This window comes from Eptatretus burgeri, chromosome 17, assembly GCF_056783735.1.
Source record: "Eptatretus burgeri isolate ZD-2024b chromosome 17, Ebu_testis_v1, whole genome shotgun sequence".
Classification (NCBI taxonomy): Eukaryota; Metazoa; Chordata; class Myxini; order Myxiniformes; family Myxinidae; genus Eptatretus; species Eptatretus burgeri.
The window spans coordinates 52,091,074-52,118,444 of record NC_140977.1 but is presented as its reverse complement, the minus strand read 5'-3'; the positions used below and the strand labels follow the sequence as shown (position 1 = coordinate 52,118,444).

At 37.4% G+C, this 27,371-nt stretch overlaps 2 protein-coding genes across 11 annotated transcripts in view; both read right to left on the bottom strand.

The window, feature by feature from the left end:
• NPRL3 (NPR3 like, GATOR1 complex subunit) overlaps positions 1-27,371 on the bottom strand; it is a 68,060-nt gene that overhangs the window by 30,610 nt on the left and 10,079 nt on the right. For 2 of the 7 annotated variants that reach the window (XM_085861625.1, XM_085861622.1), the window contains exon 2: positions 7,456-7,522. Coding sequence is in view for 6 of the 7 variants with exons in the window: in XM_085861622.1 (XP_085717748.1) it covers positions 7,456-7,522 (67 nt within the window). In the remaining variant the exon portion in view is untranslated. Of the gene's footprint in view, positions 1-1,593; positions 1,633-7,455; positions 7,523-8,291; positions 8,411-27,371 lie in introns of all 7 variants that reach the window. The other 5 variants (XM_085861624.1, XM_085861620.1, XM_085861619.1 and 2 more) reach the window with 5 other exon arrangements.
• The window catches only part of LOC147010090 (protein FAM200C-like), a 527,036-nt gene continuing 523,940 nt past the window's right edge, over positions 24,276-27,371 (bottom strand). The window contains exons 1-4 of one of the 4 annotated variants that reach the window (XR_015052799.1): positions 25,327-25,668; positions 25,067-25,225; positions 24,665-24,722; positions 24,276-24,440 (exon numbers count right to left, since the gene is read on the bottom strand). The gene's annotated coding sequence lies outside the window, so the exon portion shown is untranslated. Of the gene's footprint in view, positions 24,441-24,507; positions 25,226-25,326; positions 25,669-27,371 lie in introns of those variants that run through there. The other 3 variants (XR_015052798.1, XR_015052797.1, XM_085861618.1) reach the window with 3 other exon arrangements.

The window sequence follows — 27,371 nt, the reverse complement described above, 5'->3', positions numbered from 1 at the left end:
GTTGTCACAATTTTGAAACATATTCCATGTAAGTCGTCAGTTTGCATCTTGCAGCCTTCTGGTGATGGTGGTCGTATGGCAGCTTCGCTGCCGGGGTAGCTGTCATTTCTTGAAGCGCGACTGTGTCGCTGATGCAGTGCACCCCACTACCAGTACACACACTGGAACTGGTCCTCATTTCACAGACCTCGGAAGGATGGCAGGCTGAGTCAACCCCCTGGTGTATTAATTCAGCGGCCGACGGGGCTTGAACTCAGGACCCTAGGATCCCAAGCGGCCACCCTAACCACTGAGCCAACACCAGGCTTTGCGGCCTTCTGAAAGTTATGACCTTGTTGAACTCGTTCATCCAGTGGAATAAAGCAGGCTAGTAGAGCACGCATGCTGACCAAGCAATATGCCACAGCTGTAACTGCTGACTCAACAATATGTCATGTCATTGCGTGTTAATTGAATGTGACAACATTCAAACAAGTGGTTGTTGTTGAAATTGTATATGCATATATTGTGCGAATTGAATTAAAAAAAATGGCTACTTCACAGTTCACAAGACAAGAAGGGCATTCTCATCCATGGCCATTGACTATGCCAGGTTTAATGCTTGTACATCAAAACCCACAATTATTCACATATCTTACAGGCTAGAAGGATCTGCAGCACTTATGGATCCACAAGAAGGAGCTGCGACACTCATGGACCCTCAGGCAGCACCCGCGACACTTATGGGCCTTAAGGAAGACCTTTGATGCTTTTGTACTTGCAGGGAGGTCCTTTTCATGCAAGGAGGTTGAACCCAAAATAAAAGACAATTTAAAAATAAATCAAATTTCAAAATTATCTTGTTCGAAACGAAAGTTTCATTTGCATTCAAATCTCACTGTACGTACGTCTGTCTGTACATCTGTGTGTGGTATCTGTTAATGCAGCAGATCATTTTTGAAATTAATTGTCACTTCTAGTGAATAACAAAGATGATTAAATATCCTCAGAGTGATCCTTGAGTCACCGCTTGGATTTGCACCTTTGCATTTAATAAGACCATGCCAGAGACAGCTTGTTGCCACAATGTTGAATCCTTACACTGTTTTTTTTTCCAGCCAAATGAGTCAATAATAAAAAATAAATAAATAAACAAACAAACAAATTGGCTGAGCTTTTGCTTGGCCTTTGCACAGGCCTCCATCGGGCTCCAAGCGAAGGCGATCCTTGATACACACCAGGCACATATCTCATTTGAGAAAAGCATCACCGTATGACGTGCGAGGAAGGAAATCTCAGAAATGTGCGACAGAAGTAATGAACAATTTGCCCAAGTTAGTCGATTTCAAGGAGTTGAGTTTTAGAGAGATTAAATCAGGAAAGATTTGAAATGTTAAACGTGTGAAAAATCTTTCTTTTGCACCCCACAGATGTATTGGCAGCAAAGGGGGATCACATTTCGATTCGCTGAAATTGGAACCTCGTCCATGACAGGCGGCACTGGAGATGCGTCCTGGAGTGATTGGTGATTCAAAAAGGATTTTCAACAGAATTAAAAAGGAACAAAAGTTAAGGTTAAAAAAAAAAAACCAACAACAGTTTTGGCAGCCTTACCCAGATACCAAATGCTCATCGGTTAAGAGGCAGGATTCACTGTTGGGTTGGAATAAAAGACAAACAATAGGCCAAGTAACAACAATCTTCAGGAATAACGAAGAAAGTAATATAAAGAGAAACAGTAAGAATGAGAACAGCACCTGCTGGAGCGCATACTTCTGCCAGGCTGAACCTTTTTTTTGCATCCATATTCGAGGTTCATGGAAGAGCCGGTACATGGAATGGATCACGACATAACAGACAAAAACAGGATGCAAAACACGCATGCATGGGGTCGACAAGATGGATACAGAAGGAAACTCCAAGGAGGGAAAACCGGAAAAATGGAAGAAGGGATTTGGGCGGGGTGAACGAGGGTAGAAAAGATTATGATTTTGGATTGGGGATGATGTGAGATGGTGGTGAACAACTAACTGTCTTGAAGACATGAAGGGAAGAACGAGATTGAAGAGGATATGGAAGTTGATTCCATGGGAGGAAAAAAAACAAGAGGAACAAATGAGCAAAGGTGAGCAGTGATCCTGGATTTCGGTAGTTTCATCAGAAGGGGGTTGATGGGAGACCGTATGAGCCCTGCAGAAACTGGGGGGGAGGCACTGAAAGAGCCAGACCAGAAAGGAGACGGTAGCAGACAAACTACCGACCTGTCTGCGATGGCGAAGTGACTGACCCACAGACTCAGCTTCATCACGGGATATTCCAATAATCTTGAAGGCCTTGGTTTCTAACGCGTCAAGCTGAGCAAGATGTGAGGCAGGGAAGCCAGCTCAGAGGAGAGAGCAGTACCCCATCAATCTCCGGATGAAGGCCTTGTGGGTGGATATGAGTTCAGGTATCCGAATGACAGACCGCATCTGGATCTATAACTTCACCAAAATCTAATCAGCTTGTCCTCGTCACTCACCCAACTCCTCTGACAAGTTTTGTCACAATCCATCCACAATGTTTTGAAATATTGTGCTATATATCATTTTTGGTCCCATCTCTCAATGGCGAAGAATGACTTGGAGATTAAAAAACAAACTTCTCGTATCCGGATCCAGATTTGGATCTTCACTAAAATTTCATCAATTTGTTGTCACACACCCAACCTATCCACCAAATTTTGTCTGAATCCTGTCCATAACTTTTAGAAATATTGTGCACACAGACAGACAGACAAACAGGGGTGAAAACATAACCTCCGTCCACCTTTGCTTTGCTTCCAAGTTGAGCAACAAAAATCATAATTTTAAAAATTGTTTTGCACGTTTGTGCATCTGTGGTTTAATTGATGAAGTTCGGGCATCAAACGAGTAACCTTGACGACCCGAATGTGCCCGATTAGCGCCCGATGCAGTCTCGTTTCTGTGCTCAACGAACGAAACCACAACTTTAGAGGCTTTCCATCTGAGTGCGAGTCAACTTCTTGGTCTTCCCAGAATGACAGCAGGTTATGCAAACTTCCATTTGTGGAATAGACATGTGTAGAACTGCATGCTTAATTGTCTCTATGGGAGAGAAACAGCACAGTACATCACACTTGCCTCTAAGATGTCTCGACTGGTTTCAAATCTCGGCGGAGCCATAAACTGTCATCTTGGTGTTTTGCAGGAAGGGAGATTCACTAATGTGCGCCGTCCCTCGAATGGACGTAAAACTAGGTGTCCCATATGCCGGCATGAGTCGATGGATGTTGAAGATCCCACGGCATCCATCGCAAAGAGTAGGCGAGTGAACCCCAACCCTCACAGCACCATGAACAAACTTCAAATTCCTGCTCTAACTTACAGGGGGAACTGCATCAGCAACACAACACCACCCCCAGTAATGATGTTTCTCACAGCCATGTGCTGCATACCAAATAATAATAATAATAAGAAGAAGCGCCGTACAGTACATATGTGAAGGATGTACCAGCGTAACACTTCACCATTCCTGCTACAGAGCAAGTGATGCTGCAGTGGTGGATTGTGCTCCATTGATCATGGCCCTCGGGTAGCATTTTCAGATATCCCGGAGTAGTTCAGCTGGGTTTAGGTCGGGGCTTTGAGCCAACCACTGCAGAGAATTTCAGTGCCTTTGAAGCAATTCCTAACAGGCATATACGGCATGCAGTGCTGCATTGTCAAGTGTGTAATGTAAAGGGTGCGCACCATACTAATGCAAATCCAAAAGTGCAACACTGTTCAAAACTTCAGAAGAATGCACCTTAATCCTGCTTCGCATTGTGGGAACAGATTGATGGTTTGGGAGCTTCAATCCAAGTCAAATTAGCAGAATATAAAGGTCAAGACTATATTACACAGAGGTTTTTTTCCTGCATTTGCATCCCTCCCAACGGCCTTCGGTCAATGCCTGCCATTGTTGGGAATAAATGCGTCAAGTTTACAGATGAGTGATCCCTTAACTCAGGAAGTAGGTTTCCTCAAGCACGAGATGCAATTATTCCATCAAAATTCTGCACAGATGCAGAGTGCACGTGTCTGCACAAAACCAAATGAGAGAGGAGAATTTTTCGCTTTCCATATTGTTCCCCACTGGAAGTACCATTTGGATTAAAAACTATGCCTGTGATTTCCTTCCCGTGGAGGCACTGCCTCGGTCTTATGCATGACCCCGGAGGAGACTGGCCGTTCGGGCGGAAAAAGAAGGATAACGCGTCGCCCTGCGTGACTCGGTCAGGCTGTTTAAAGTGTCTCGCGCGACGAGTGTGCTGCCAGAGGAAGTCAACATTGAAACCGGTCTACGTGTTGGGTCATTACAAACCTCACATTTTCGCTGAAATGATGGGGGATGATGTTCAAAGGATAAAGATAAAATGCACAAGCACACTCGCTCGAGAAGAAGGCGTGTTTCCCTTGACTATTGGACTGAAGAGGGGACGCCAATCCTTCGAGCCATACTTATCGGACCGTCGAGACTCAAAAGCCTGAATATCTCGAACATAGCTCAGTCACAGGACAGATGCGTGTAACCTGAGCTAGTTATTGCCTCCGCCACCAATGGTGGACGGATGTTTTGTTTTTACCGCTGTCTGTCTGTGAGCAGGATATCTCAAAAAGTTGCGGACAAGTTGTGACAAATTAGGTGGATGAGTTGATTCGGCGACAAAAACAAGCTGATTAGATTTTGGTTATGGTCCGGATGCAGATCCGGTTTATCAGTGGGATACAAAATGTAAATTGTTCGGCCTGGTGGAGGTATGTGCTCTACCGAGTGCAGTTCTCGTGTAATCATCATCAAAACAAACCCAACTGGTTTACAAACGACGTTCAGGAGGAAGTAGGCTGCCTGCCAGGCCTTTACATGACACCGGTCCACAATTAATGGTGGGCTGTTAATGTGCTCTCCATCCTCTAACAAGATCTCCTCCCAACCTCCTTTCCCCTTTCTTTCCGATCTTCATCATTTGCCAGACACATTGTTACCATCCGTTTCTCATTTTGTGGACCAAATAATAATAATAATACATGGATGGCCCTTAATAGGGTTACCGCAACAGAGTGAAAGAAGAGTGCAAACCAAGACCTTCAAAATCATTGGAATCTCCCGTGATGAAGATGAGTTTCTGGGCCTATCACTTTGACGCCACAGAGAGGTTGGTGGCATCTCTGCCCTCCAGCATCTTCTTTCTGATCTCGCACCCTCTTCCCTTTCTGTGCTGTGTCCCTCCAGGTTTCTGGAGGAGGGCGCATGCTGTGTACCAGGAACACCACTCTGGGGAAACTCCCTAAATCCAGACTTACTGCTCACCTCCACTCATTTAATCCATTTTTCACACCTGTGCAACCAATTTCCTCAGTCTCTTCAATGTCATTCTTCCTTCCAGGGCTTCAAGACAGCTGTTCACCACCATCTCAGATCATCCCCAATCCAAACCCATGTTTTCTACCCCAGTTAACCCACCCTGAAGCTCAACTCTTTCCAGGTTTCCAGTTTTTCCTTCCACCTCTGTGATTGACTTACTTTCATTCTTCCTCCCAATGTCCTCCCTTGCTCTTGTTCTACCCCATGTCCCATATTTCTCTCCGTTATGTCCCAATCCATTGCGTCCTAGCTCATCCATGAGCCTCGACACTGCATAGAAGAGAAAAAAAAAATCTCAAAAATAGCTTAATGGTGTATACTGTATAAAGTGAAACTCGGGTGAACCCAAATCCTTCCTGTGAGAGCAACGGTGTGCCAATTGTCGGGTTAATCAACCGGGTGATCAATCATGAAAGATCGGACCGTTTCTTTAACAGACTACTCCAAAAAGAGTGAAGCGTGCGGCAAGCCAGGTTATCCGGCATCACATGACGTTACCTGTGGTACAGATATCACTGTTATGATGTAATAACTTCGGTCACAAGGGATGAAAGCAAGGCAAAATGATCACAGCCTTCATCAAATCCATCGGCGAGAATGACACAGATCCCATGGCAAATGTTTATCACGCATAAAGATGCACACACGCTGACTGGTTCATTTCACAAGGACGTGAAGCTTGACGGTTGTCTTCCGGCGCACGACCCCTCAGAGACGGACGACTGCAGAGGTTTGTCATTTTACGTAGCCACAATCCTCTTTCGCATCAATGATTCATGGAACATGTGCCTTTCACCGTCCTGCATTTAGATTAAAAATGCAAACATTCAGAGCAACAACGGGTGCACAAACCTCCGATCACGATTACATCCAAATGCAATATTAACAGGGATGTTTCCTGTTACACGGGGGTCCATCCAACCAGGTCTACCTTTTATTGAACCTAGGATGTACAATGTTTGCCAAATTAGGTTGAAGTGGCTTTTCAATGCTGTATGCACGAAACAATCATGTTTATGGACTGGTTTGCAGAAAGGTATTCTCATCATCCCAAAAGAGTAGCCTTCTCACTCACCTCTTGGGCTGTCAAAATGGCCGTAGAGGTAGGCACACTCCCCTCCAAGCTGTCTAGCCTGCGGTTGAATCCCAACCCAGCTATAAACTGTCATCCCAGTGTTTCACGGGCAGGGCGATTCATCAACGCGTGTGCCGTCCCTCGGATGGACGTTAAACGAGCGTCCCGTCTGCCAGCACTACTTGGTGGATGTTAAAGATCGCACGGTGTCCTTCTCAAATAGTAGGTGAGCTATCACCGGGCAGCCTGAACAAATCACAAATTCCTGCCCTAATCAGCAGAGGGCACTGTGGGTTCGTTGCATCAGTGGCACAGCCACACCCTTAGCCAATGATGCTGCACTGCAGCCTTGTGCTGCATATGAAGGAACCCACCTCTAACACCTGCAATGGGAAGAGAGGGAAGAGGAGGAAAGAGAAAGGGTCTTGGGATTGGGGATGGGGGAGGAGTAGCTTTCTGCGTTATTCTTGTTTCTTCCTCGAATTTGTGTGCATGACACTGCAAGTTGGGTGAGGATGTTAGCAAACAACAATACACGATGAAATCAATTACAAGGAGATCGGCACAAAATAAACTAAACAACAATGTAAGGAAATTAACTTTGGATCCCAGCATTATGAGTCCTTCATTGGGAACAAATAACAGGGCAGGGCTTTGTGTTCAATTATATCCTGCCTTTGTCACAGCCGAGAGTGAACACCAAATACGACTCGAATCGATACAGATCTGAATGGTTGGATGAAACTCACAGAAGCTTTGGAATATTTCTACGTTGAACATCACCCTTGGTAGAAGCTAACATTCTCATTCTGCTGGGACATTCTGCATCATGTACACCTCCAAAATGGTGCAATCGAGAAAATGATAAGGACAGATGAAAGATTATGTTTTGAAGGATACACGAAGAACGTCACGCAAGATGATGACAGGGGGGGGAGGGGGGGGAGTAAAGCAGAAAAATTAAGAAGAAGAAGACAATGGAACCATTACCATACCTGCAGTCCCCTTCTTGTTCTTCAACTTCTCCCCCGCTTACAATGGCGAAACGATTCCGACGACCTGCTGTAGGATAGGGCAACAAACAAAACGTGACAATTATCATGAGGCAAGTCAAAACTGCATTCCTTGTATCAGGTTTTTATAAAATGTATTCATACCGGCATGTCTACCAATTGTAAATCACGGATACGACGGGCGGCTCGGTGTTAGCGGATACGTCATGTAGTCCATCAGGGCAGGAATTTGGCCACAGCGTCAATGATAACTCGCCTATTCTTCACGAAAGACACTGTGGGATCTTTAACCTTCTTCAACAACCAGTGGTGGCAGAGGTGTCCTCTGGCTTAACGCCCTGCCGATGGATGGAGCACACATTGATGTATCGCCTTGCATGCGGATCGCCAGGGTGACAATGATTAGTTGGGTTGAGCCTCGAACATACGAGACAGCTCAAAAGTGAACGCACAGACTTATAAGAATTTAAGCCATCCTGTCAGTCTCCAAACATTGCAAATAAAAGCAAAATAATATTCACAATGCCAATCCAAATTCCAGAATGCATCATTTGCGTATTCACAATGTCGGATTCGTCCCGCCAAAAGCTCCAACCACGGGAGGTATAAATACCCACCTGCTCAACAAAGTAAAAACATGACAAAAAAAAACAACACATAATTGCCTTCCACAGCAGATGCCACAATCATGGAACCCACTCTTAGGTGAAATTCCCAAGAACCCACACGTTTCTCAATTGACTCAGCATCCTAGACCCAAAGGGCCTCTTGAAAATGAAATGGCGACAGGCTCTCACGGTCAACAGCGTATCCATTACCTGGACCGGTTTGCAACGGCTTGCTCACTGACACAGAGCACACCATTCACATTTGCACTCCGTTTCTCTCCACCAATCAATAACGCTCGATGGATGTCAATTTCAACATCGCCCCGGATCTGTAAGGGGCAAGCAACAGCCACTTGTGATTTGTCAAGTTTGACTTGGACGACTCAACAGGGTGATAAACTAGAAGATGGTCAAATTGGACCTCATTTCAGCTCAATTTCAAGCTGTGCTTAAATCGGAGTGTGATACTTTTCCAGAAAGCGTCTCAGTAGTAGTTTGGTGCATGAAGATCAAATCAGACCACGCTAGCCATATCAGCGACACCGTTTAATGACACAATAAATTAAGCTACTAGCTCAACAAGCTACAGCCGGCAGGAGGCATGCGGACACAGGAATGCAAGATTTGCACGATGTGGCTCAGAAACACTTGAAAAGAAGCAGCATTTTCCCAATCACATGAGTAGGGTGAATATACTGGTTCTAGCTCACTTTTCCCCATGTAAATGAATGGGGGATTTTCAGCGATTCCCTTTTTTTTCCCCTAAAAATAAACCCCCTTTTTATCCGTTTTTCCCTGCTGTGCAGGGGTTTGGCTTTTTGTGAGGCAATGTTTTATGGTCGGATGCCCTTCCTGGACGCCTCTTACAACACAGGGATATGGTACACCTATTCTAACCGGGGCATACACCGGGACCAGTATACTGGTACTCATTTCGCCGACCTCGGAAGGATGACAGGCTGAGTCAACCCCCTGGTGTTAATTCAGCAGCTGAGCGGGATTCGAAATCGGGACACTGGGATCCCAAGCCGCCACCCTAACCACTAAGCCAACACCAGGCTTTGTATATATATAACCAGGCTATCCCAAGGTATATTTATTTGTCTCCCCTTTAACCTGGAGGTTGATCAGCTCACTCATTGAACCTATAAAGATTTGTTCATTCTCAAATTCCTTCAATAGTTTAATTTTCTTTGCACAATAATCCCCATCTAAAATATTGACAAACAAAACATTTGAATCTTTATATTTTTTAAGATACCCCTTTTGTGCCATTACGAAATGATAAACTTCTCTTAATGATCTCATCTGACCACCTCCTGAGCCACATATCATTTTGAGATTATAGTAAATTGTTTTTTCATTGTTCAATTGATAACCATCAAAGTTTTCAGTCCATTCAAGGATATTCATTTTTTTTTCTTTACATCCTCTAACTTACTAGTTTTTAAATTGATTCGCTTATTTGTTTTATTTACCTTTGTTTTAGTTATTTTTTCAATAAGACTTATTTGATATTTTTCACATTCATTATGTTTTCCATTTATATACCAAGACTGAGATTTTCTCCACTCTTTAGTTTGATTAATACTTGGTTTAACCATTTATATATTGTGAAAAACGCGTGTAGCCCTTAAAAAACCCTAACCCTTCTTCCCATCGTTAAAACGCAATCTATTTTATACACTCTATCATACAATATCCATATGGAACACAATCTATTCCATTATCTAAAATAAATCTCTTATCATCAAAGGCTCCTAATGCCTTTTTATTTACTTCTTCACTATATATGTTATGTTTATAACTTCTTATTGTATACATTTTCCTGTATTCTTCTTTCTTATTGATCAAACAATTATAATAATTTCTAAAAGTTATTGATTTCTTTATTACATATTTCTTTATTCCCTTTAAACTCTTATCAATCTGATCACCATACTTATAAGCATATGCCTTTGCTCTCAATCCAATAAACTCACTCATTACTTTTCCACCCAACTCATGCTTAAACTTACCAATAACCTTTTCATTCTTTTTGGAAAATAACTCACTCTTCTTGCTGAAATTACTTGTATCATATACTCCAATATTTTTCTTCATATCTTCATAAACATCATCAGTTTTTATATCTAGGATAAAACTATCAGTGTCCATATACAACAATGCAACATTTTTCACCATACTCTTTCTTTAAGTCATTATACAAATAATCATACATCAATATCTTTGATAAATCAAGAACTGCTGTTCCAATATAAATTGGTTTATCCATTACAATACTTTCCTTTTTCATATGAATTGCAGAAAAGTTCTCTGAAAAAACCTCTTCTCTCTCAAAACTTGGTTTATTTATCAATCTCAAGCTTCTTTCCAAGATGTTGCGAATCTAATGTTTTGCCTGTTTCTAACATTTTCCATAGTCTTTCCAAATACAGCATTATTCATTAATTTATAAAAGTCCCCTTCAAATTTTACTTTTGTATTTGCTCTCATATCTGTATTGAATTGAATATACTTTTTCACCCAAGGACTTTGTTTAAATTTTAAAACTCTATGAATTTTAGCTACTCTCAATCCTTCTCTCAAAAACTGTTTTAAGCTTCTCTGATGTAAAACATATCCCTCTTTATCATAGAATGTTGTTAATAACTTTTCTGTTGATTTGCCTTTAATATTAAAAATTTATGATAATCACTGAACCATTCTTTCTTTGGGGTTTCTTTTTTCACATGCAAAAGGAAGGTCTTTATGCTTATTATGAAGAACACTCGGGGACCACAAATCACGTTCAAATTAATAACCTGCTTCTTCGCTATTCAATTCGTCTTGAGAAGAAATAACAATATTCATCAAAGCCTTTTCATAATCCTTTTCTTCCACCCACTCTAATTTACCATAAGGTAGAGATTGAGACATTGCCCATCCATACAAATTATTAGCATCAAAATACATCAAATAATTACTATCTTTTTCACTATCATAATTTGGAAGATATTTATTATTTGCTTTAGCATATCTTTTGAACATACTTGTGATATTCCACCTCTCTTGGACTTCTCAATCATCAAAAGCATATCCACATCACTGATTAAATCTATATCTTGTTTTGTCATTTTCAACATTGCACTCCAAGCTAAACCAGGAGCTGTGAAATAGTGGGCAGGGTCTAATCCATAACAATTTTTATTATGACAGAGTGTTCTAAAAGCCTCAAACACATCAGCTAACAATAAAACATCTGTTTTTAGATATAAATCGTGATATTCTCCAAGGTTCTTTATCTTAAATAATTTCCATATTTCTTGTGCGTGTTTATATTCCTTATCACTTATCTCTTCTTCATAAAGGTTATTATAGAAACTTTCTTTTGATGGAAGTTGTGTTTCTTTAAATCTCATAAATGAATCCATATAATCATAAGGATAAATTCTTACTTGTAAGAATTTTCTCTTTACTTTGAATTTCATTCCTTGTTTGAATTTCCTCTCTCGTAAGAATTCCTTCTTTAATCAGAATTTCATCTTTAATCAGAATTTCCTCTTTAGTTAGAATTTCATTCATTGTTCGAATTTTCTTTATGATTAGAATTTCATCTTCAGTTAGAATTTCTTCATTAATTACAGTTTCTGCTTTACTTTGAATTCTCTCTTTAATCTGAATTTCCTCTTTAGTGAGAATTTCCTCTTTTGGAAAGAATGAATTAAGATTTGGAAAAGAGTCCGTGGAGCTTAGATTTGATGCGAGGTAGGCTAGTGGTGTTCCCATAAACTTGTAAGAATCTAGAAACCTAATACACGAAAGTTAAAGGTTTTGTGAATATCATTTTTGAAAATGAAATATATTTTTGACTTGTGTTTGTTATGGCAGAAATATTTCCTGTTTTTTTTGAAAGTTCATTTATAAATAGATGTGTATCATAGTTGGCGCTGTTGTGAAGAAAGACTGGAATAAAAGAAGGTAATTTATAATTAAGATTACAACAGGAATGAGCGGACCTCTATATTTACCAGTAAGATGACAATGGTCTCTAACTTTAGACTCCTTAATTTCCCCCCTCACAAATATGACAGATATTGTTCATTCTAAATTCTAATTTTTCTTCTTTGGTTAATTTCATCGGTTCATTTGTTTCTTTCATTAATTTAGTGAGTCTTATACAATCCTTTTCTAATCGTTTTACAAACTCTTGTGAAGCATTTTTTCCACGATAATGTTCAAGTTTGTTATACTTTTCTCCAACAGATGATTTGATATAATAACAGAAACCACAAGGAATATGTTTTTGATATTTATTTGTATATGGTTCTTTTGGATTAGGAGAAGCAGTATTTATCTTTTTAAGGATACACTCAAAATCAGCGATATCACAAATGGGTGCATGATAGATTTATTATAATCTTCAAAAGAAATCTTTTCACCAGGTTTAGGCATTGTAATTACAGCTGATTTATGATTACTACAATATTTTGAATGTTGTTCTAATCGTTTTTTTTGTATGAAATGAATTAAGACATCGCTTACAAGGATATATTTTGTTTGCTGTTCTGAATACCTGAGAAGAGATTAATCTTGATAAATTATTGATGTATGTGTAATGTGAATTCTTTCCAACACTAAAATATAAAAGATCAATGTGTGTTTCTTCATTTTTATAGTTGTTTGAAATTTTTAATATTTGAACTTTGTTTGTATCCGTTAATCCATATACATTAATAGAAAGATTATTCTTTTTCTCAAATTTAGGAATATCTGTTAGTGGCATTGGGAATTTAAAATCTTTAATGTCCAAGGTATTCTCATATTTCATATATTGTTTTACTCTTTCTGAATTACATTTTGGTGGATGTAAGTGAGCAAGAACAGACCAGAGAAAACATTTATTATCATTGTTCTTAATATTAACAACTGCCTTCTTTAGTTTTATTTCTTTTGGTAATTCAATATAAGAAGAAGCTTTAAGAGGGTTTGATTTTAGAATGTGTATATCTAAAAAGATGATTTTTTTAATATTGAATCCACTTCCTACCACTGTATTAACATCCTCCCCTTGTCTTGATAATTCTTCATAAACCCCACTATTAAAAAAAATCTTGAAATGATGTTATAAAATGAAGATCTGTTCTCATATAAGGAATTTGTTCTTCATCTTGTCTTTTCATATTCATTTTCACTCCCATATAAAACTTTAAACTTTTCATTTCTTTTAATGTCTTTCTAATAACTTTTTCAACATCAGGTTTCTCTATTTCAATCGATTCAGCTATTGATGATGGACCGGGTTCTCCAAATTGAAAAATCCTTATTTTTATATGCCCTTTAAATGCCCCATCAGTGTTTTCAATATAATAGTCTCCCTTTACTTTAAACTCATTTTTCTTGTGTTTTTGTGATTGAAGATGTTTATTATAACTACTCTTCAAAACATCCTTTGAACAGATATCACAATGTTTTCTTTCCAACTCAAGAGGAGATATTTTATGAAACAGATTAAATGTGTGTTTGTTGGTTCGGAGGTGTTTTCTATAATGTTTATATTCGTGATTACAAACATCGCAGTACGTTGTATTCACCATATTTATAGAATAAAACTTTGCTTAAACTAAAATTTTCTTGATGAAAATTTCGTTTGTTTACAGGTGAATCTGTGCTTAAACCATTTTATCCTCCAACTTTTTCACTTAATAAATACAATGTTTCAAGACACAAAAGACAAGTTTCAATCAATCTCTTCATCTGTTAAAGATACTGAGAAATATGTCAAGGATGTAAAATTGAACAAAGATAAATATAACAACTATTGGATAAAAACTATTATGGTAAATAATATGAGTTCTTCAATTTCCTTCAGTGGAAGGGCTTTTAGTATACCTGGTAGAACATCAATTAAAGTATCTCTAACAAAAGTTTCTCCTCTCCTTCTAGTAATATATTCAAAACTAGAAAAAGCAATGAAACAAGAAAAAGTATCAAAGAACAAAAACCTTATGGATGAAGCTTTAGAAAGAAAAGATAAGACCATCTGTAATATGCAAGGAGAAATTTGTATTTTTTTCAACAACCCTAAAGATGTAAATCCTGATGAAATAAAGGATGTTAATATATCAGGTGAAATGACATTTCGTTCAATAGTAGTTAAACATAATTTTAAAATTACCTTTAATATAAAAAATGTTGTCGTTGAATCTGATAATGAAAAAAAGTATATCGATATCGATGGTAATATACAACTGAAAGTATAGATGAATTTCAGTTTAAGTAAAGTTTTACTTTATAAATATGCTAGACTTTCCTGATTCTCCATATGACAAATTTGAGAATTGTCCTGCGTGTGAAAGACGGGGATTAAACACAGAGTCAAAAGCCTATAAACAATGTATATTCTGTGATTATCTTCTAATTAATGATAATAAAAAATATAAAAAGGAAAATAATTCTTTTAGATTTACACCAAAAATGAATTACTTTACAAGATTGATTAGAGAAATGAATGTAAAGTATGAGGATGATAACACACCTTTCCTTACAAGGGAAGAAACTGAACGTATAAGAGAAATGTTCAAAGGATTGTTGTTGTATATTATTCATGGATGTAATTTTCAGGGAAATATCAACACAAGATATTGTATAAATAAAATAATGGATTATCTTGAAATTAAACCTGAACTTAGGATAAAATATAGAGTTTCTAAAAAAGCCAATAATAAATTAAATAACCTGTTTTTCAAATATATAAATGAATGATTTTTTACCTATTTGGGAAAATAAGATAAAATTTAACAACCATAAAAATCTCCCAAATTCATTAAGATGTCTCATAGTTGGTTCAAGTGGATGTGGAAAAACCTGCTTACTTTTAAAAATGCTCCTCACTCCCAACTTTTTAGATTATGACAATTTAATAATTTTCACAAAGTCGAGTTTTCAACCAGAGTATCAACTACTCTCACAAGGTTTTAATGCTGGTCTTCAAAAAGAAGATATAATCGGTTTATTTAAACGTCAAAAAACCTAAATGATTATAACATTGAAGATATAATTCAACTATTTTGTGATACACAGAGATGTAAAAGAAATCAAATCCTATAACTTGTATTCTTAGTGATAATACGGATGATATACCGTCTCCCCAAGATTTGGATAAATCAAAAAGAACCTCGTTATCTTTGATGATTGTGTTAATGAGAGAAACCAAACGGTAATGGACAGCTACTACACAAGAGGGAGACATTCTTCTTGTAATTGTATTTATCTTAGTCAATCGTACTTTCAACTTCCTCGTCGTTCCATCAGAAACAATGCTAATACTTTTATTTTATTCAAGTTAAATTCAATAGATATCAATAATTTTTGGAGAGATAATTGTTCTACATTATGTAGTAAAAGAAATTTGAGGATTATATGAAGCACACGACTGAAAAATATAAATATATTGTTGTGAAACAAGATGAGATATTAAGGGATATATTTTTTGTTTTATAAACAATTACATATATAAATGACAACTATTATTATAAATCTTGTGGGTAAATCTGCTTCTGGAAAAACTTTCATAAATCAAGGTTCTTGTGTAGTACAAATGAGAATATTGTAAATTTACTTAAAAACACCCCGTGATACGCATTGTATCAACAACAACTAGAGCAATAAGACCTGGAGAAGTAAAAGGTGAAGATTATCACTATATTTCAGTGGAGGAACATATGCGATTGAGGAATGAAGGTCAAATGTTTGAGGAGGTTTCTCTTGGTACAACAAAATATTCACATTGTAAGAGTGAGTTAAGGAAACTAAAATCTGGTGGTGTTGGGATATTAGAAACTAATCCAGAAGGAACGGAGACAAATTATTAAACATCTGAGTGGAGTGAAGATTTTATCATTCGGTTTTGATGTTGATGAAGAAACTCAACGCAACGTATGAAAAGCAGAGATGCAAGTATTAGTGAAGAAGAAATTACAACTCGCATTAATGTTAATAAAGAATTTGATGAAATATTTAAAGAAAAGGATTTATTTGAACACATCTACTTGAATGATGAAGAAAAGGAAAAATTTCCCTGTTGATCTTTACAATTCATTAAATGATATTTTACAATAAATAAATGGATGTAAAAGAAAGAGCAAGAAGATTTAAGGAACATCAAGAGTTGGTTTCAAAAGTTGTAAAACAACAGGAAGACATAAAGAAGAAACGCAGACAGAAACTAACGGGCGAAGAAGCATTTGAAAGAAAACAAGAGAAATTTTTTAAACCACTTTAAAAACTTCCCAAGAAAAATGAAAGATGTTTCCACAGTTCCCACAGTAGAATATACTCCCAGAAAGCTCCAAATGTTGAAAGATTTCAGTCAAATGACGGAGGAAGAATTAGGAGCATATTGGAGAATTAGAACATGATGAAGGTTTATTTCAACAACTGGAAGAGATTAATCAACCCCTGATTATATTGTGAATGCTGTTCAAAACAATGAATATTCAGCGGATTCAAAAAACCAAAGCAGGACTCATTCCAACAGAACAACCAGCAATACTTCAGCTTGTTCAAGAAAAGGTATTGATATTTAATGACGGATTAAGGTTCTTAAGTTCTGCTCAACCCCCTGTTCAACTAACTCTGAGATTAATGTTTCTTCTCACAACAGATGGAACACAAGGTTCAACTGTGAAGGATGAATCAAAGTATATTGATAAACCATTGGATATGGAAAATAATGATGATAGAGTATATATTGATTTGCTGAACACTCTAAATTATAAGGTTATTCTTTCTGGTAAAAGTAGGAAGAATGAGAAGGAGAAACACATTATTCAGGCTTTAAGTATCCTTGGTTCAGGTGTTAGTTTTCTTCCAAATGACCCATCTCGCAATTAGTTAATAGACTGTTATTGTTGTTAGGCAGTCAGAAGGCTGGAAATAACAATTGTTTTAATGAAGCATCAGCCATTTTAGACCAGTTGATGAACATGAAAATAATTAATAAATATCAATATAAAGACATTTTATCTCATATTAAATAAGATGAGAAGCACAATCCTTAGTTTCAATTTCACAACAAGCGACCACACATCTTCATTCCCATACCCACTACAACTTGACACAACAAAAGAATATGAGGCATCTTTATTGTCCATGGAAACTTATAATACCTTATTTAATATAACTGATAAAAATGACAAGTTTAGTTATAATCCCGCAAGGGGAAACAAAAACATAACAGTCTCAATTCGAGCATATGAGATTTCTCAAATATCTTACGAAATTGCTGGCCTTATGAAAGAACAGGGTGATGAACCAAAAAATATTGTTATAAACATTCAAAAACATACTTCAAAATCAACGATTAAAGTTAAAAATAACTACAAGGTTGATTTCACAATTGATAATTCATTTAGAGAGTTATTGGGTTTCTCCTCAAAAAAGATTGAAACTAATGGGACGTTTTACAGTGATAATGTCATTCAAATATCCTCAGGAATAAATTCGGTGTTAATTCACTGTGATTTGATTGATGGTGCTTATAATGATGGAAAAAACAAATACAATATTTTCATTCAGTGCATACTCAACCCCAATTGGTTATAAATTTAATATGGAACCTAAAATCTGGTTTATCTTCCTGTGTCAGGAAAAACCATACACAGAGTAAATTTTAGGATAACCGACCAAAATAATCGCATGATTTCTTTTAATGGAGAAATTATATCCATCAGAATTCACCGACGTGAAGTTTTCCAATAATAAATATGATGGATGTTGTGAGGAAACATGAGTTGGGAAAATATAAAATAATTACAGGGATGGGATGTTCCTTTCCCCATACTACAAGGGTGAAGGTATGTATCTTGGTAGAGGATACTATAAACCTAAGAGACAAAGGGGTGTCGGACATCAATTGAGAAAAAAGGTGATGGGATAATTGATACTCTAATGGGTATTGGTTCAACTATTCTTAAACATAAAGATCTAATTGGTTCAACTGCTTCCACTGTGGGAAATATAGCAGGTGCTGTAAAGAGTATAAAAGATGCTCAGAAGGAATCTCATAAATTACAAGCAATAAAAGAAATTAAGAAAGGCAAAACTCAGTTGTCCCCCCAAGAACGACAGAAAATAATTCAAATACTTGGATCAGGGTTTCAAAGTTTTAACATCTTTTTTCCTAAATAAATACAAGTATGGAAGCAATTGATAGTATCTATGATTTGGATGATACTATTATTATCTCAAACTCCACTAAAAAAGAAGATTACTTCAAGGTAAATGCAATAACTGGAACAGACTGGAATACGAATGGTACAAAAAGTTTTGAAATAAATAATCAACAAACCTATTTGAATCTCTCCGAAAGTTTCTTGTTGTGTAAATTTAAATTCACTAAAGCTGGGAATAACACAAACGCTACACTTGTAAATGATTTCTTCTGGAAAATGTTTGATAGTGTGCGTTTGTATATTGGAACACAAGAAGTTGAAGCGGTTGATTATGTCTCTGCTGTATCTGAAATGATAAAATTTACACTCTATACATTCAGTGATAGAATGGGAAAGGGGTCTGTCGAAGGTTTTATTCCTGATATGTCAACGGGAACAAACACAGACCCTGGATATATTCAAAGGAAAGGAGCGTATAATGATGATACAAAAGCAGAAAATAGTTTTACTGTGGCGGTTCCTCTTAAAGGTATATTTGGATTTTGTGATCATGATAAAGTTCTGTATGGTCTTAAAATTAGATTTCAACTACAAAGGAATGATAATGAAAATAGATTGCTTTTTGGTGTTGGTAATGCTTTTGGTGATCAGAATAAATTTGTAATTGAGGAGATGAGTTGGTATATCAGTGAATATACTCCTAATCTTAAAACAGAAGAGATGTTGAATCGAAGACTTAACTCAAAGAAACCACTCAGTGTATCATACCTCAAAAGAAGATGTCAACACGTTAAACTCAATCAAACTACTTACACGTGGAATTTGGGTGTTCTGGAAGGAAAGCCACGATATCTGTGGATCATTTTTAAAAAGCCAGATGGTGATACTGCGACTGATAAGAATAATGCATTGAGTGATAATGCTAAGGTGAAACAACTTCGCGTTTCTCTAGATGGAACATTTTATCCACGAGATAGATTGGAAATTAATTGGGAAAAAATGATTTTGCTGAAGCATACAAGTCTTACCAAAAGGTGTGTGAAAGTAATGGAAATAAAGAACCTATTTTGGATATGACAGCATTTAAAAGTTTGTATACAATCTATGCGTTTGACCTGAGCGCGCAAAAGGAAACTATAAAGTCTAATCGAGTGGATACTTCCCTATACATTGAAAGAGGAGAGAGTGAAGAAGTTGATACATATTGTTTGCTTTTGGAAGAAACAGAATTGCAGATTAATACAGATAATGGTGTGATGATTAGTCTCACATAATTTTTGTTAAATAAATGAGTGGCAAAGTACCAACTGGGGTATATGTTAATCAAATCAATCTTCATAAACTATCATCTTGTGTTCAAAATCAAAAGCCTTGTACGATTAACGTTAATACAATTCAGAGAAAAGGAGCAGTAAGAATTGATGTTTTGCTCACAAGAGAACAGGTTAAAATCTTGAATGACACTGGCTCACTTAAAATTAAAATGACAAAACCAATGTTGAAAAAAATATTCAATAAGAGAGACGAGTGGAGGATTTCTCCCATTTCTAATTCCTTTATTTGCTGGTTTAAGTGCGGTTGGAGCATTGACGGGTGGTATTTCAACAGCGGTGAAAACTGCCAACTAAAGGAAGGCTCAACTCCAGGCTCAAAAAGAATTGGAAAGACATAACAAAGAGTTGGAGAAACAAATTAGTGGAAGTGGCGTAATTGTAGATTTTGCTGAAAAACTTGAAGGTCTGCCTGATAAAGCGAGATTGTTAGTTGGAGATATGCTTTCTTCTATTGCACAAGCAGGTGTAAAATTAACGAAAAGAGGTAATGGATTATATCTTTCTAATAAATAAATGAGCATTGATGAGTGGTTGAAAGAATTTGGAAAGAATACAACATCAAATTTACAACTTGCCAAATATTGTAAGAAATTAAAAATTCAAAATGTGGTTATTTGTATGAGAGATGAATTAACAAATGTGCCGAAACATACAAAGAATATTATTATGAACTTAGAAGATAATAATGGGAACGGTTCTCATTGGGTTTGTATTTTTAATAATCAAGACAAATATTATTTTGATAGTTTTGGTCTTCCACCACCTGTTGAAGTCATAAAATTCTTACAGAATGGTGTTTATCAAACATTTCAAGTCCAAGAATTAAATTCCAAGTGTTGTGGTCAATTATGTCTATATGTGTTATTTCAACTCAACAAAAATAAAAAATTTTATGATATTATTTTTAATCTAATATAAATGACTTATGTTGGTAAAGATGGTTCTATCTTTGGTGTATCTCAAGAACTGGATATTGATTTATCAAATTATTATACAAAGGCACAGGCTGAACGACATAAATATAATATAAACAAAAATATTAACATGAAAAATGCTTATAAATTAAAAAATTATCCAAGCCCAAGTGACGGTAATGACTTGGTGAGATTAAGCGATTTATCACAATATATATACTTGAATAAAAACGGCTGTGTATTCCAAAGATACAGAAGTGTTGATATTATCTCCAGGTCATACAGAATTCACAGTTCGAATTAAAATAAATTTTTATAAAGAAGGGCGTATCGTTTGTATGAGAATAGAACAATGTGGGTATGATATGAATGATTTAGGGTATAATTGGTCATTTAAAATTATCCTAGAAGTGCTGTAACAATGAAATCAGTCTCGTAAGGAAGAATATTATCCACTTGGTATCGAGAATGAGTTTTGTGGGTCCAATGAATTAGTAAACAACAAATAAAAGAATTTAATAAGGGTAAATATAATAATGGTTTTGCCCTTGTTTATCTCATGAAAACAGAAAAACAGGATTATATATAATAAGTAAGGAAATACAAAATGATTTAACTATGGGAAGATGGGGAGGTGTTTCGTGCCATAATATTATTCTAACATATATTTCTAATACATAAATGACAGCAAGAAGGCTTCAAGAAAATTATCATTTCTGTGTCCAAGCATACCTTCAAGAAAAGGGTATTCGGTATTTTAATAAATATGTTCTACAACATAAGAATGAGGTATTTTCAATAAAAGATTGGCATTATGCTGATGTTGATAAACCGACAACTTTAGATTTAATTAGAATGTTAAATAATGAAAAAATTATAAAGTTAAGAAAAGGTAAGGCTCTTTTAGAAATTCAAAAGAAATTTTATTGGTTTCCTGTTGTAAAAAAATTATTTTCGATGCAGGAATAACAAGAAATCCTGATGAATATATGTATAATATTCTATGGGGTGTAAACGATTCAAGGATAGTAAGGGATGAGGAAGGAGTTGAAGAAGAGAGGGAAGAGGAGGAAAAGGAGAATGAGGAGAGGGAGAAGAAAGAGAAGGAGGAAAAGGAGAAGAAAGAGAAGGAGGAAAAAGAGAAGAGAGAGAAGGAGGAGAGGGAGAAGAAAGAGAAGGAGGAAAAAGAGAAGAGAGAGAGGGAGGAGAGGGAGGAAAGAGCGAGACAAAATAAATATCAAAATATGGAAACCAGTGAGATTCAAAAAAGATTGGCGGTATTACAGAAAATAACTCAACCCACCGAGGAGGAAAACAAAGAATTGACAAGTCTATTTGCAATATTTTCTTCAAGACTATTGACATCGTCAAGCTATTCATTTTAATTCAAGTTTTTTCTTAAATAAATGGAGGAGAGAGTGAAGGCATTTCTTAGGATTCTTTATGTTTTAAAAATTAAGATTCAAATGTGCATGTTGGAAACTAAAAAGGTTTTTGCACTCTGCAGGACTTTTTCACATAAATAAATGAGTTATTGTCTCAAATGTAAAAAAGAAAACTAATACTAAAAATATTTCATATATTAAAAGTAAAAATAACAGGGTTATACAAAAAGGTATGTGTTCTTTGTGTGGTTCAAAAAAATCAATTTATCTCCAAACACAAACTCGGAGAGATATACAAAAAGTTTTTACCAGGAAGTAAATTTACAACTACTGGAATACCAGGGGAATTACATCTTCCAGGGTATTCTTTCTGTGGTCCAGGCACAAACTTGGATAAAAGATTAGATGAGGCAGACAATCCTAAATCCTGGAGTAAACCAATCAATAGAGTTGATGAAGTGTGCATGAGACACGATATTGATTATGGGAATACCACAACGTTGGAAGAAAAGCATGAAGCCGATAGAGAAATGTTGTATAATTTGTCTCTGATACAAAATCCAACCTTGAGAGAAAAAGTTGATAGGTTCATCGTGAAGAAGATGATTAGTGCTAAATTGAAACTTGGACTTGGAAATTCAAAAACTCATAGGCTCTAATGATGCCATTAAGACTGAAGAGCAATTAGCTGATGAATTACATAAACCAATATTCACAAAGTTTCAGAGAAGGAAAGTTTATTCCAAGGAAGTTGATTATATCTGGTCTGCTGATTTGATTGAACTCAATAATGATAAGGGGTACAAGTATGCTTTAACCGTTATTGATTTGAGGAGTAGATATGCGTGGGTTGTCCCTTTAAAAACAAAACAGGTAATACTCTTATGTTAGCTTTTCAACAGATATTTAATAAAAGTAAGAGAAAACCTAAAAAATTGTGGACTGATGAGGGTAGAGAGTTTTATAACAAGACATTTATGAATTTTCTAAAAATAACAGTATTACATTATACAGTACCTTTAATGAAGGGAAGGCAGTTGTTGTTGAACGTTTTAATCGTACCTTAAAAAAGAGAGACTATATAAAAATTCACACAACTCGGTTCACAACAATGGTTATCTTTTATTCAGGATATTGTGGATAAGTATAATGACACGATTCACACGTCAACGAATATGAAGCCATCAGAAACATTTACAAAATTAAAATATGAAAAAAGAGATTAATGTCAGAAAACCTAAGTTCAAAGTTGGTGATATCGTAAGAATATATAGGTGGAAATCTCATTTTTGAAAAGGGTTTTACTGAACGATGGACGAAAGAACTTTTAAAATTGTTGATGTAATAGATACAGTTCCTTGGACTTATAAAATATATGATTTGGAAGGGAAGAGATTTTAGGTTCATTTTATTCACAGGAATTACAAAAGACAAAGATAAATTGAAATTTTTTGACTCCGCCCCTTTTGACTCCACCCACACAAGCCCCACCCACACAAACCCCGCCCACACAAGCCCCACACAAACCCACCACACACAAACCCCACACAAGCTCCAATAAATTGAAATTTTTTGACTCCGCCCCTTTTGACTCCACCCACACAAGCCCCACCCACATAAACCCCTCCTACACAAACCCCACACAAGCTCCACACAAGCTCCACACAAGCTCCACACAAGCTCCACACAAGCTCCACACACACACAAGCTCCACCCATATTCACATAATTAGTGATTAGTTAATTAGTTCCCCACACACAACATGTTTATTTAATTAAAAATTATCCACCCATCCACACAAGCTCCACTCATCCACCCATCCACCCATCTCTCCACCCATCCATTGATCCACACAAACCTCATCCACATTCGCCCCTGCCCACATAAACCCTGCCCACATCAACCCCTCCCACATAAGTCCTGTCTACACAAGCTCCACACAAAACTCCACACACATAAACCCTGTCCACATAAACCCCTCCCACACAAGCTCCACCCACATAAACCCCGCACACACACATCCCGACCACACAAGACCCACCGAAGCCCCGCCCACAAGCCCCACCCACATAAACCCCTCCCACACAAGCCCCACCCACATAAACCCCGCCCACACACCCCGCCCACACAAGCCCCACCGAAGCCCCGCCCACATAAACCCCTCCCACACAAGCCCCACCCACACAAGCCCCACCCACACCCCCCGCCCACACAAGCCCCACCCCGAAGCCCCGCCCACACAAGCCCCTCCCACACAAGCCCCACCCCCTCATCCCCCTGTGCGCCCCCCACCTTTGACCCACCACCTCCCTCATCCCACCCCCCACCCTTCCCCGCACACACACATGGGGAGGGGAGGGATGGGATGAGGGGGTGATGGGTCATTGGGGGCGCATCTACCCTCCCTTCATGTTTTGATCCTCTTCTTGTAATTCAGAATCAAGTAATTGTATACAAAACAAATATAATTTATTAATATTGAAAATATTAAATATTCATTTGCGAGAATGTATAATCTTTCCCAGCAATCTTCTCCAGATGTCTTGTGATTTCGAAACTCAGACACCATATTCTGTTTTGAAACAAAAAGTGGATAATAATTACATGTTTATATGAGAAAGCCTCATGGACCACTGAATTAACACACCAGGAGGCCGACTCAGCCTGTCATCCTTTCAAGGTCAATAAAATTAATTCCAGTGTACTGACAAAACCGCGTTCAAACTAATAATGCAACCAACATTAGACGACATTCTAAAGAGAGAGTGATATTAATAATAATTCAGAAATATTTACCTCCAGAAAATCATGTGTTGTACAAGATTGCTTCAACAGCTGATGTTGTGCGATAGTGCTGAAAAAAAAAAAAATAAGTCAAGGGTATAGATGAAGAGACAGACAGACAGGGAAAGCAACACACACACACACACACACACACACACACACACACACACACACACACACACACACACACACACGCACACACGCACACACGCACACACGCACACACGCACACACGCACACACGCACACACACACACAGACACACATAGACACACGTGTCTCACCATTAGTTTAATTCATTCGAGATCAGAGACCAGTCATTATAAATCATTGATCTCTTCAATAAGAGCAGAGAGAGGTAGGTAGGAAGACAGACAGAGAGAGAGACACACACACACACACACACGTGTCTCACCATTGGTTTAATTCCTTCGAGATGATAGGACGTGATAAGACTTCGTGCCACTCATTGAAAATGTCTTTCAATTCTCTTCTAAAATCATTGATCTCTTCAATAAGAGTATTAATTTCATGAACCACGCCGTGATACGTAAACTCAATTTCTTCCAATGCCCTGTCAGGGAAAAAAAAATATATATATATATATCAGAATTATCATGATTTAATTAATAATCATTTGCTTCATCGTTCAAAGAGAAAACCAAACAAACTTACCAACTCTGTAGTAAGCTTTTGCCTTCATCGGAAGAGAGATCATCCATGTCTCAGTTGTAAAAATGAAAATCCTGTCTGGCAGAAACTTTGTCTGGTGAATCACTTATAAGGCTACAATGAGGAAATTCCCTAAACATTGGGTGCGGCCACAGGAAATGACAGCTTGGAAAATAACTAGGCGGTTGTATGAATCATTTACAAAACATACTTAAAATGGTTTTGATTCAAATGTTTTCAGTTCGTGTTCTGAGATAAAATATAAACACGAGACCTTGTCTCACAGAATAGTTCCTATTTTTTCACAGCATGACTGTCTAAAACCACACAGCACGACCGTGTCAAAAACACTTCCTCATTTTCACGGCATGAACTGAAAACATTTGAAACAAAACTTTTTTATGGCGTGCTTTATACACAAAAATGATTTGCAACTCGGGCGGTGCTCAGATGAGATCATAAAGAGAAGTTTATCATTTCGTAATGGCACAAAAAGGGGTATCTTAAAAATATAAAGATTCAAATGTTTTGTTTGTCAATATTTTAGATGGGGATTATTGTGCAAAGAAAATTAAACTATTGAAGGAATTTGAGAATGAACAAATCTTTATAGGTTCAATGAGTGAGCTGATCAACCTCCAGGTTAAAGGGGAGACAAATAAATATACCTTGGGATAGCCTGGTTATATATATACAAAGCCTGGTGTTGGCTTAGTGGTTAGGGTGGCGGCTTGGGATCCCAGTGTCCCGAGTTCGAATCCCGCTCAGCTGCTGAATTAACACCAGGGGGTTGACTCAGCCTGTCATCCTTCCGAGGTCGGCGAAATGAGTACCAGTATACTGGTCCCGGTGTATGCCCCGGTTAGAATAGGTGTACCATATCCCTGTGTTGTAAGAGGCGTCCAGGAAGGGCATCCGACCATAAAACATTGCCTCACAAAAAGCCAAACCCCTGCACAGCAGGGAAAAACGGATAAAAAGGGGGTTTATTTTTAGGGGAAAAAAAAGGGAATCGCTGAAAATCCCCCATTCATTTACATGGGGAAAAGTGAGCTAGAACCAGTATATTCACCCTACTCACATGGATATGGGGGAAACAGCCCTTTTACAACTAGAAAGGCACTCGGTTGAACGCGTACCTCCACAAGGCTGAACAGTTTACGTTTTGTATCCCACTGATTGGCTGGATCTGCATCTGGACCTTCCCCAAAACCGAATCAGCTTGTTCATATCACCTAATGTACCCAACTCATCCTCCAAGTTTCGTCCGACTCCGTTCATTAACTTTGAGATATCGTGCAATATATCGTTTTTGGCCCCATCTCTCAATGGCGAAGAATCAGTTAAAAAATTATAAAAATTCTCGTCTTTGGATCCTCATCAAAATCTAACCAACTCATCATTGTCACACACCCAAGGTGTCCACCAAGTTTTATCCGAATCTGTCTCACTTTTTGAGATATCCTGCTCACAGACAGACAGCTAAACAGACAGACAGACAGCAGACAGAATGTGAAGACAAACAGGGTGGAAAACATAACCTCCGTCCACCTTCCTTCAGTGGGGGAAGTAATAAGGACTTTCTTTCTCGAACCAAATCAAAAACACAATGCAACATCAATGAGCCGACTTGAGAAGAAACAAGTCTCCCAAGTCATTACACCTTGGCAGTTTTATCTTCAATCCAGAAAGATAACAAAACCAAAGCAAGGTCGAGCACTTCTTCCCCCCCCCCCAACCCAACCACAAAAAGGAAAATCAGAAAGCGTCTCCAATGACAAAAGCTGAAATATTGTGGAAAATATCTGAGGTCCTGGAGAATACTCTCAACAGCACATGATGATAGTTCGAAGCGATGTCTGAAATCGTTCAGACCAGGCAACACTGACATTCCCGAATGAATGAATAAAGGCTCCTGGTGAATAGAGATCAAAGTTCAAAGAGCAGAATAGTTGGGGGTTGAAGATCAACAAACTGAAAATGGGGCAGAAAGGGACAAGCAGATTTGGAAGAGCCCTTACATGGAAAAATCAAGAAGAATATATTGC